This window comes from Tachysurus vachellii, chromosome 11 (assembly GCF_030014155.1).
Source record: "Tachysurus vachellii isolate PV-2020 chromosome 11, HZAU_Pvac_v1, whole genome shotgun sequence".
Lineage (NCBI taxonomy): Eukaryota > Metazoa > Chordata > Actinopteri > Siluriformes > Bagridae > Tachysurus > Tachysurus vachellii.
Genome location: NC_083470.1, coordinates 2,735,001 through 2,747,500, shown reverse-complemented (window position 1 = coordinate 2,747,500; position 12,500 = coordinate 2,735,001). Strand labels below are relative to the sequence as shown.

The 12,500-nt window shown below is 38.5% G+C and overlaps 1 protein-coding gene across 6 annotated transcripts in view; it reads left to right on the top strand.

Annotated features, from left to right (window-relative positions):
- Positions 1 to 2,712: 2,712 nt before the first annotated feature.
- The window catches only part of mllt1a (MLLT1 super elongation complex subunit a), a 27,404-nt gene continuing 17,616 nt past the window's right edge, over positions 2,713 to 12,500 (top strand). For all 6 annotated transcript variants that reach the window (XM_060881102.1, XM_060881101.1, XM_060881100.1 and 3 more), the window contains exons 1-3: positions 2,713 to 2,854; positions 10,838 to 11,018; positions 11,853 to 11,935. In XM_060881102.1, coding sequence (XP_060737085.1) covers positions 2,843 to 2,854; positions 10,838 to 11,018; positions 11,853 to 11,935 — 276 coding nt within the window. In that variant the 5' untranslated portion in view covers positions 2,713 to 2,842. The remainder of the gene's footprint in view (positions 2,855 to 10,837; positions 11,019 to 11,852; positions 11,936 to 12,500) is intronic.

Genomic DNA, 12,500 nt, shown 5'->3' with positions numbered 1-12,500 from the left:
GAATAATGATTTACATTATTATTATTATTATTATTATTATTATTATTATTATACATATTTATTCAATCTACTCCAGAATACTGAAGGTGATGGATTCAAAATAAAAGAAGTATAATCTGAGCCCTTTTAAAACATAATTTAATATTAATTCTTTTTTTTTTTGTCCCTTTCAGCATATGCAAATATACCTAATTTATAGTGCAAGAGAAGAAAAGGAAAGTGAGCAGTGTGTCAGGGGCCTGACGTCCTGCTGGGAATAAAAGAGTTATTAAATACAGGAGCCCCAGCGGGGGGATTAAAGCAGTGTGATGGAGAAAAGGAGAGAGAAACAGAGCCAAATACACTCTCTTCTCTCCTCCTTCTCATCTCCTCTTCTCTTTCTCTTGCTCTCTCTCACACACACACACACACACGGTTTATCCAGAGGGACTCCAGCAGTGACATAAACCCTCTCTCTCCTGCTGCTTTAGTCATAACAGCCTGCCGGCGCAGGAGTATGTGGAGCTGCTGCTAGCCTAAGCAGATTTTCTGTGAGTCTTTCTGCATTGTCTGAATTCACAGCTTTGATTTCAGTGCCAGAGCTCAGAGTTTGAGTTCACGGCCCATCTGCTGAACGCTCGAGAATCTTCAGTAGGTGGTCATTCATCCAATAAAAAAAATTTAATTAATTAATTAATTAAATTAAACATAAGATACAAATGACACTCTACTGGTGAAGTGGGTTCTGTAGTATAAACAAAACCTTGCAAAAAATTCTTTGCATTTCTTTTTTAAATAAGATAACTTGTGCATGGGAACTTATTAGCACTTTAAATAAATATATGTATATATATAATTTATTGCTACATATCCCCCTATATATATGTTATATGCAATATATTATGATAAAATAAAATATAATATAATATAATATAATATAATATAATATAATATAATATAATGTAATATAATATAATATAATATAATATAATATAATATAATGTAATGTAATGTAATGTAATATAATATAGTATAACATAACATAATGTAATATAATATAATATATTGCAATATAATATAATGTAATGTAATATAATATAATATAATATAATATAATATAATATAATATAATATAATATAATATAATATAATATAATGTAATATAATATAATATAATTTAATATAATATAATATAATATAATATAATATAATATAATATAATATAATGTAATGTAATATAATATAATATAATATAATATAATATAATATAATATAATATAATATAATGTAATATAATATAATTTAATATAATATAATTAGCACGTTCACCTCACACCTCCAGGGTCAGGGTTCGATTCCCGCCTCCACCTTGTGTGTGTGGAGTTTGCATGATCTCCCCGTGCCTCGGGGGTTTCCTCTGGGTACTCCGGTTTCCTCCCCCGGTCCAAAGACATGCATGGTAGGTTGATTGGCATCTCTGGAAAATTGTCCGTAGTGTGTGATTGCGTGAGTGAATGAGTGTGTGTGTGCCCTGCGATGGGTTGGCACTCCGTCCAGGGTGAATCCTGCCTTGATGCCCGATGACGCCTGAGATAGGCACAGGCTCCCCGTGACCCGAGGTAGTTCGGATAAGCGGTAGAAGATGAATGAATGAATAATGTAATATAATATAATATAATATAATATAATATAATATAATATAATATAATATAATGTAATGTAATGTAATATAATATAATATAATGTAATATAATATAAAATAATATAATATAATATAATATAATATAATGTAATATAATATAATATAATATAATATAATATAATATAATATAATATAAAATAATGTACTATAATATAATATAATGTAATATAATATAATATAATATAACATAATATAATATAATATAATGTAATATAATATAAAATAATATAATATAATATAATATAATGTAATGTAATGTAATATAATATAGTATAACATAGCATAATGTAATATAATGTAATATAATATAATGTGATATAATATAATATAATATAATGTAATGTAATATAATATAATATAATATTATATAATATAATATAATCTAAAATAATGTAATATAATATAATATAATATAATATAATATAATATAATATTATATAATATAATATAATCTAAAATAATGTAATATAATATAATATAATATAATATAATATAATATAATATAATATAATGTAATATAATATAATATAATAAAATATAATATAAAATAATGTACTATAATATAATGTAATATAATATAATATAATATAATATAATATAATATAATATAAAATAATGTACTATAATATAATGTAATATAATATAATATAATATAAATCTGTTCATGTTTATCATCTTACAATTACAATGACGTTAAATGACTCGCATACGCAGGATTAGTAAAGGCTAAATCTCGAATGCATTCTAGTCAGCTAGTTCTGGCCCTAAACAGTGAGTATAAAACATTATTTAGAGGCTTATAAAGTGTCCATATGAAGGGATTGTTAAGGCATTTGAGATCGAGCCGTAAACTGGCAACCCCGACTGATAAATACCGGTCGCCGAATAGGGAAGTCCCGCCCTCTCACTCATCTGATTGGTTAAACTTCAAAGGTTCTCTACACTGATTGGTTGTCTGTGCGGTCTTGTTGTCGCGTGCGAGCCAGGAGTGAAGGAAAGCGGAGAAAAGGGGAGGGGAGAAAATGGCCGCGTCTGGCTTCCGGTTTTTCAGTTTTTTTTTGTCGGGGGGTTGAAACTGACACACAATGATTCGGGAGGAACAACGGCCTGAGAAAACACGGCTTCTGTAAATAAACACAACATTCAGGCGGCCCGACAAACATGGAGGATCAGGTAATGAGGAACTGGCGTTTGTTTTTGTTTTCTTCACTTTTAAAAAGGTTTTGTTGGAGTCTATGAGTCGGGGCTGGGTGTAATGTACTGGGCTGTGAAAAGGAGTCTCTCTCTCTCTTTCACACACACGCACACACGCACATACAAGGGAGACACACACACACACACACAGACGCACGCACGCACACACACACACTGGGAGAGAGACACACTCACACACATACAGGGAGAGAGACACACACACTCACACGCATACAGGGAGAGACACACATATACATACACACACATGTACAGACACACACATATACATACACACACATACATACACACAGGGAGAGAGACACATACATAGATACACACACACTCACACACACATATATATATATACACATACACACACAGGGAGAGAGACACACTCACACACATACAGGGGGAGAGACACACACGCATACAGGGAGAGACACACATATACATACACACACACAGGGAGAGTCACACACATGTACACACACAGGAAGAGACACACATATACATACACACAGGGAGAGAGACATACATAGATACACACACACAGGGAGAGACACACACTCACACATATATACACACACACAGGGAGGGACACTCACACAGAGACAGAGAGAGACACACACACACAGCAATACGCACAGACACACACAGACGCGCGCACACAGACTTTGAGACATTGAGAGAGACAGACACACACTCACACACACTCAGAGACTCTCTCTCTCTCACACACACACACACACACACTCTCTCTCTCACACAGACTCTCACACACACAGTCTCTCTCTCTCTCTCTCACACACACACACACACACACACACACAGAGACACACAGACACACACTCTCACACACACTCAGAGACTCACTCTCACACACACACTCTTTCTCACACACACACAATCTCTCTCACACAGACTCACACACACACAGTCTCTCTCTCTCACACACACGCGCACGCAGACACACACTCTCTCACACACACTGAGACACTCTCACACACACACTCTCTCTCACACAGACTCTCACAGACTCTCACATAGACTCTCTCACACACACACACTCTCTCACACACACTCACTCACACACACACTCACATACACACACACCCTGCAGCTAAGCTAAGCTTGTATACCAATGTATGACTTGTTTATTCCATCTTTATCAGCATTTAGACGTCGTTTGGCCTCCAAAACCAGTGACAACAAAAATGCAAAAGTGTGTATAAGTCAGTGAGGTGTGTAGAGAGCACAAGGCGTGTATTAGGGTCCAAATTTTGTGCACAAACCCAAACATTAATAGTGATTCTCACCATCATTGTGATTGTACTGAAACCTGGTGAGTTAACTGACCGTAGCAGTCCGTAATAACCGGCTTGTTCTTATTACTTTGGGTTTTAATGCTGTATTTAAATCATTTCCACATTTTGTTCCTTATAAAATTAATTTTCCTACAATAATAGTCACCAGGGATAAATGTTATAAACAATGAAATAATAGTAGTGTATAAAACATTATAAATATATACAGCCTTAGAAACTTTCTCAAATGCAAATATAGACAAATTAAAAAGTCTTTTAAAAAAGTAAAATTATTTATTATTATTTCAGTTTGCTTTCTTGTTAGCTATGAAATTCCTGCCTCTAAACCCGGCTGTGTAACAAACGACTAGTTATTGACTATGTAGTGCACTAGATAGGGCGCTCGTGCCATTATTCCACACGCGATGTAGTGCATGTACTCATTCCATATCCGTGCAATTTAGGACACGCCCCATTTCCCTTGCCGGGTTTTTCCCGGGTGCGTCCCAAATCGACTCCCACACGTTAGCTTTAAACACCCAAAATTCAACCGCTTTCATGGAAAATTTGCAATTTTTACCTTTTTTTGTATTTTGTATTTTTATTTTTTCGATTCCAATTCACAAAAATGTTCCATTTAAACATATTAATGACTAAAACGTCGAATTACTTCCAGGTTAAACACAATTATAGGACCATTTGTACATTTTGCTTAAAAAAATAAATAAAAATAATTCCAAGTTATTTACTCTGTTGATTGAATGTGACTGAAAATTTGTTTCTGGATTTTTTTTCTTGCTCTCTATTTTACCGAACTCTATTTTTTATTTTATTTATATATTTTTTTTAAATTATTTATTTATTTGTTTATTGCCTAAAACCTTTTTCTGCTTATAAACAAGCTTAAATTTGGAAAAATAAAAATCTCTAACAAAATGTAAAAAAAAAAAAAAAAAAAAAATTTATGTATAAATTTGTTTATTTAAGTCACATCTGTAAAAACAATTACATCAAACCGTTACATCGGCGTCTACTTTCAAACTTCTATCAACTCGTTACGTTTGGTATCATCAATGTCTCATTAAAATTCGTGCGTTTTGACTACGACCCCAAACCCTTTTCAAGCCCCCTCACAGTACCTCAGAAACAGCCTCCGTTTTCCCGACGTCGATGTGCTGAAAACTTCTTAGCTGTGTTTAACACGCCTCTGTTATAAACATGTTACGTCTGCTGTGACTGTGAATATTGCTAGCTTTATCGTACAAGACCGTGAACAGAAGAGCTACGACAAACGCTGTTTAATATTTGGAGCACTGTTGCGCTAGTTTTTTTTCAGCTTATAACGTTAACCTGATTAATTCAGGAAGCGAAGATATTGTTCTCCAATATAAGAGCAATTAATGGATTATTTTTTTATGTATTTCTTTTATTTGTTTATTTTTTTTTGTTTTTGGTACACAGATAAAAGAAGGTGAGGCGAGGCGTGAGGAAAAAAGTTAGCAAATTTTCGAATTATTGTAGAATCTTTTGCTTTAAATGTCGACTTTAGGCACTAGATTATTATACTGTGAATTTATTTATTTATTTATTGTTTAGTCCTTTCCTGAGTGTGTTTACATGAACAATAATAATCCGATTCTTATCCGTGATCTTAATCACGTTCTCAGATTAATACAGGTTGAAAATTGTGTTGCAAGACGAGCAGCTGGTTTTGTTGCTACTGATTTATACACAGTTCGGTTTGTTGGTTCGAGAGTCGAGCTACAAAAGGGCACTTTATCGTAACTCAGTTGAATATTCCATCCATAGTCCGTGTTATCCGTGACGTTTGTGTGAATTGTAGAGAGCTACTAAACATGTAAACGACTTGTTTGTTAGGGATAGACACAAAAACCTTTAAATATAAGTCTAATATTAATCTCGAAACTTTGTCTAATATTAAGCTTCGTACAATAGTAAATCTTCCATTGTAAAAAGTGCCAAACTAATAAAATTTAATTGATTTAAATCCGTTTGTTTCAGACGCTCCTTCTTAGGAAAAATCGGTCAATCTCAGAGGGGTCGAATTAAATAATTAGAACGAGAAGCTCGATTCCCGAATATGCTGAACTTTGGGAATTGAACTCACGATCTTCTCATCCAACATTTCAACCACTTAGCTACGACTTGGTGGTTTAAGTCACTTAGCAGCTTAAGTCAAAGTTTATTTATAGAGCACTTTTTTTTTTTTTAAAAAACAAGTGTTTGTCAAAGTGCTGTACATACAAAAAGGAAACATGTTCATTAATACAAACAGTCAGCACCATAAAAGAAAAACACTTAAGACACAATAAAACAATAAAAGAAAGCAGCTCTCGCATGGCCTCGAATGCCAGACTGTAAAAATAAGTTTTAAGGCCAGATTTGAAGACCTCAAGTGGACAGGTAGCCAGTGAAGAGACGCGAGAATGGGACTGATATGTTCCCGCTTTCGCATGCCCGTCAATAGGCGAGCTGCCGCATTCTGGACCATTTGCAGTCTGGAGAGAGAGAGGCCTGACTAATACCTAAATAAAGGCTGTTACAATAATCAAGGTGCCTGGAAATGAAGATATGCACAACTCTTTGAAGGTCTTTAGAGGACAAGAAAGGTTTCACCTTGGTGAGTTGTCTCAATAGGAAAAAACATGATTTAACTACTAAATTAATCTGTTTATCCAATTTAAAATCACAATCAATAACACCCAAATTTTTTACATAGGGCTTCACATATGGATTCAGCTCACCAAGGTTTAGGTCTACTGACTCACAGGTTCCCCCTGATGTAAACAACACCACTTCTGTTTTTTTTTTTTTCATTAAAATTAAGGAAATTTATTGCCATCCAGGTCTTAATTTCTTCAAAACACTGCAATAGAGGCATTAGAGAGCAGGTATCTTTACGTTTCAAAAGCAGATAAATTTGCAGTTCATCTGCATAACAATGAAAAGAAATATCAAGTTTCCCAAAGGGAGCATACAGGGAGAACAGAATAGGCCCCAAAATGGAGCCCTGGGGGACCCCACATGTGACTGCAGCAGTTGAGGAGACAGTCTCCAAGATGAACCGAAAAAGTTCTTTCAGCCAAATAGGATTTAAACCATTCCAACGCAGTACCTTTAATACCAACACATTGTTCTAGCCGTGAAATCAAGATATTATGGTCAACTGTATCAAATGCAGCCGAAGGTTCTAGTAAAAAGATGGCCAGTCACCAGAGTCAGTGACAAGTAGTAAGTCATTAAAAACCTTCAACAGTGCAGTTTCTGTACTGTGTAGTGCAACCAGACTGAAACACTTCATGAATACCATGTAAATCTAAAAATGAATTCAGTTGTCCAAATACAACCTTCTCCAATAGTTTGGATAGAAATGGGAGTTTTGAGAGAGGTCTATAATGAGCAAAAACGGATGGATCCAGATTAGATTTCTTGATTACTGGTTCCACAGCTGCATGTTTAAAAGACTTGGGTACAACTCCTAAAGCCAGGCTGCTATTGATAAGTGCAAGAATTTTTGGACCAATGGTTTCAAATGAGGGGTTCACGGTGGCTTGGTGGTTAGCACGTTCGCCTCACACCTCCAGGGTTGGGGGGGGAGCGAAAGGCACTTGCACATTTTCGGAGGAAACCGAACATCCTTTGATGTTTGCTTTAAAAAAAAAAAAAAAAGGGCGTGAGCGTCTCATCAGCATGCGGCGAGTCTTGCGTTCGTCCGCTGTCACACAGCTGCGGGTTAAGAGACGATCAGAAAGCAAACCTAACACTTTCCATTGCTCATCAGTTCCAGGATGAAGCTCTGACACACCATTAGTGCAGATTAGAAGATTAGATTAAACTCTTGTATCAGTGGAACATTCACGGGGCAAATGGGGCATGTTGTTGTAGGTAAATAATAAACCACAGGATGTTTTCTTCCTCTTCTCCTCTACCACTGCACAGTTTTACACGCCTCTCTTCTTAACGTCAATAAGACAAAAGTGTGTTTAGGGAAAAACTCACAGCTGTCTGTCTGACCGACGGAAAGTGGAGACGCTTCTCTACACCGTACGTGAACCTCTCCTTCCAGGAAAACCTCACCGTGTCGAAGGTCTCGTCATCGGGCACTTCTGATTTGAAGAGAGAGCGTTAAAGCGTCATCGCGCTCGCCGTGTCTGGCTTCCAGATCTTTGGGCTACTGCATTAGTGAGTTTGGATTAGCGATCCAGCTGGAAATGACGGTTCAGGGCCGAGCACCGGAGAGCGAAGAAAAACATTCTCATTCACAGGATGAAGCATAATCAGTGGAAAGGCGTTTCTTTAAGTTGCAGCTCAAAATTGTGATAATTGTGTATTGAAATCCAACAAAACACGCAAATCAACGTTTTTTTTTTGTTTTTGTTTTTTTGTGAGTGATTTTGTGTAACGGCTGTTTTCTAGACTCAGAAGTTTATGTTGTGATAAATTATGTCACAAGCTGCATCCCAAATAACATACTACACACTTTCATAAACTAGGAGTGTATAGTGCACAGTGTATGTTAGGAGGGTCGTATTGCCTCCAACGGAACACTAGCTTTTTGTCCTAACAGGAAGTAAACGCCGTTTCCCAGTCGACGGCGAACGACGTCGGGCGACCGCAAGGCGACGCCCCTACGGTAGCTTTATCACGGCGAATATACAGAATTATTAAAATGTTGATGAAATAAACTCGCACACACACACGTTGTGTGTTATTTAATAGACGTTTATAAGTTGTCTCGTTCCCCAGTGTGTCTTCGGTCTTCTTGTGCTCTGTAGCCTCGCCCCTCTACCGCTACGTAAACAAAGCGGCGAGCTTCGAATGCATGAAGCGTCCAACATTCCAAACTAAAAAAAACATAGCTCTGCTACTCTGACGGTTTCTAAGATATCACAATAGATTTGTTATATTTTTTAAATAAAAATGGATATTTTAATTCCAACCTGACCGGAAGCAAGCGATGTTTGATTCTCACATGCCCCTTTTCCACCAAAAAGAACCGGGTGCTGGTTCAGAGCTGGTGCTGGTTCAAAGTTGGTTCCACTGGCGAACCTTCTAAGAACCGGTTTGCCTTTCCACCGGCTAGAGAGCATCACAGAGCCGAGTCTGACGTCACTGTATACGTGTCACGTTACACAGCAACGTTAGCGCAGCAGCGGCAAACACAAACACATCAACAATGGCGGATGTTGCTTTACTGTTAATGCTCATGGCTTTGTGAACCTACATTAACACCCAAACTCGGCGAATCCAACGTGTACGTGCAGCTCCATGTAATCTGTATAAACGGAGGTTGTTATCGAGAAAGTACATAACGTTATTTTATCATTAACACAGAAAAAAGTTAGCCTTAGCATGTAGCTACTTACTATCATGTGTGCTGATAATGTATCATATCGCGGTAAAGTAAAAGTGTATTAAACATTAGTATACTTATGGTACATTATCAAATGCGCTAACAGTAGCCCCGCCCACAGACCCGCCCACAGCCCCTGACACAAGCAGTTCTTAGGTCTAGACCAACAACATTTTGGTGCTACTTAAGAACCACTTTTCCTGGTTCAGAGCCGGTGCTTTGGCTGTCGAAAAAGAAAGAACTGGTTCTAAATTAGGCTCCGAACCAGCACTCAAACTGCCTCGGTGGAAAAGGGGCATCAGTGTAATAAATGTTTTTCTAGAAAACTGGCTTAAAGCTTGTTCGTCAAACCATTCTGAACTTTCTCCAAGTAAATATAGACACACATTCGCCTTTCTTTCTTGCTCGTGATCTGATCTCCGTGGTCCATGATCTCGTCTGAACTTGGATTACGAATCGTACGAATTCAAAGCCAGAAGGAGGAGCGTCGTGTGGAGACGTGACCCGACCGGAGAGCGTGTCTGAGTGAGGATTAGAGCAAAAAGCTGGTCCAATCCTCTCTCTGGCCTTGGTCCTGTCTGTCCTGTCGCTTTAACGCCTTTAAGACTGTAAACATTTGCCCCTCAATCCCTCGCTCACACGCTGCCTGGCACTGGTTTATAACCATCACGATCAGCTTGGCTCCTAAATCTCCCAGTCTCATGTTGGCTCTATGACGGAAATCTCGTTGCAGAAAAGCAGAACATACAGAATCTAAATCAGGTGTTTGTTTGTTTATTTATTTATTTATTTGTTCTTTTCCCGCGGACAAACGTCGCGGCCTCTCAGGTGGCGTCATTAATTTCTGATTAACGACAAATTAAAGCGCCGTTTATCATCCTCGCACACACACACACACACACACCTTCTTCACCTTCACGTCTTCACATCCCAGCTTGTTGAGAAGCCGAAAGAATCTATTTTTGCAAACATCATCCATCTACTGGAAGGAATTACGGTCAAAATGAAATAAACTCAGCATGGGAATGAAACGCACGTTTACCAAGCAGCAGAAACACGACACGTCGCCTGCTACAGGGTTTATACGTGCGTAAGAGTTTGTGGTTAGGTGAAATCCACCACAGCTCCTATCACAAACACTCCTGAGCCTCTCGAGTCAGCGAGGACGTTTGACAGCTTAAAACATGTTATTCACAGAGAGACCTACTGCGTGTCCAGAGAATCATCGTTACTCTTATTGTATAAATATGAACAATCCTGATGTGTGTGTGTGTGTGTGTGTAGTGTACAGTACAGGTGAAGCTGGAACTGGGTCACCGTGCTCAGCTGCGGAAGAAAGCCACATCCGAAGGCTTCACGCACGACTGGATGGTGTTCGTACGAGGGCCCGAGAACAGCGACATCCAGCACTTCGTAGACAAAGTCATCTTCCGCCTGCATGAGAGCTTCCCAAAGCCAAAGAGAGGTGTGTGTGTTGCCCTGAAATGAAACGAAAGGGGGCGTGGCCTCCGTTAGTTACAAGGAGGGGGCATGTCCTTTCTTTTACATGTAACACACCTAAAGGTCCACAGTTTGCAGCTCCTTCCTGATTTAGTTTTAGTTCATGTCTTTTGCTGAAGGTAAATAAACATTGTAGTCGTTCTACGGGTCACGTAGTGTGGACAGCGGTGTATAGTTAAAATAACAGCATGGCGTAGTATCGTATAGCGTCGCGGACGCTGTAGCACGGACAGCGTCGGTTGACGGCGTCGTATTGTGTAGAACGGACAGAACTGGTGTTCTATAGATAGTGTAATATGATATGTGGTGTATTATAGAGTAAATAGTTACAACATAGTGTGTGATGTGTCAGTGGGATCACTGTTTATCTCTTAAAGAGACCAAGAGTGTTTGGACACCACCGAATCACTTCGAAACGACTCTGAATCGTACATGAATTTGATCGGCAAGCAGATAGACTGTGGGAGTTCCTGTAATAGAAGCGTTTCATTTTCAGCACACCGTATAATTAAACATCAAACCCAAGACACTTCTGGACATCTCAGCATTTAAGCTTGGTCATAATATAATGTGCAAACACACACACACACACACACGCATCTCTGTTAGACCTCAGCAGTGTGCGAATGTTCGAGTCAGGTGTATTAGATTAGGTTGTAACTAAACTCTGGGCAGGACGGACGACTTTGGAGCCCCGGGGCAAAAGTGATCTGTGTCGACCTATGAAATGGAGAACGCCAGACTGATTGTGTGTGTGTGTGTGTGTGTGTGTGTGTGTGTGTGTGTGTTCTGATTGCAGTGTGTAAGGAGCCTCCATATAAAGTAGAAGAGTCAGGATACGCAGGATTTCTTATGCCTATAGAAGTCTACTTTAAAAACAAGGTGAGTGCGAATGCCCTGGTTCTACTGCAGTCTCTCTCTCTCTGTCTCTCTCTCTTTCTTCCTCTCTCTCTCTCTCTCTCTTTCTTCCCCTCTCTCTCTCTCTCTCTCTCTCTCTTTCTTCCTCTCTCTCTCTCTCTCTCTCTCTCTCTCTCTCTCTCTCTCTTTCTCTCTCTCTCTCTCTCTCTTCCTCTCTCTCTCTCTCTCTCTCTTTCTTCCCCTCTCTCTCTCTCTCTCTCTCTCTCTCTCTCTCTCTCTCTCTCTCTCTCTCTCTCTCTCTCTCTCTCTCTCTTTCTTCCCCTCTCTCTCTCTCTCTCTCTCTCTCTCTCTCTTTCTTCCTCTCTCTCTCTCTCTTTCTTCCTCTCTCTCTCTCTCTTTCTTCCTCTCTCTCTCTCTCTCTCTCTCTCTCTCTCTCTCTCTCTCTCTCTCTCTCTCTCTCTCTCTCTCTCTCTCTCTCTCTCTCTCTCTCTCTCTCTCTCTCTCTCTCTCTCTTCCTCTCTCTCTCTCTCTCTCTCTCTTTCTCTCTCTCTCTCTCTCTTCCCCTCTCTCTCTCTTTCTCTCTCTCTCT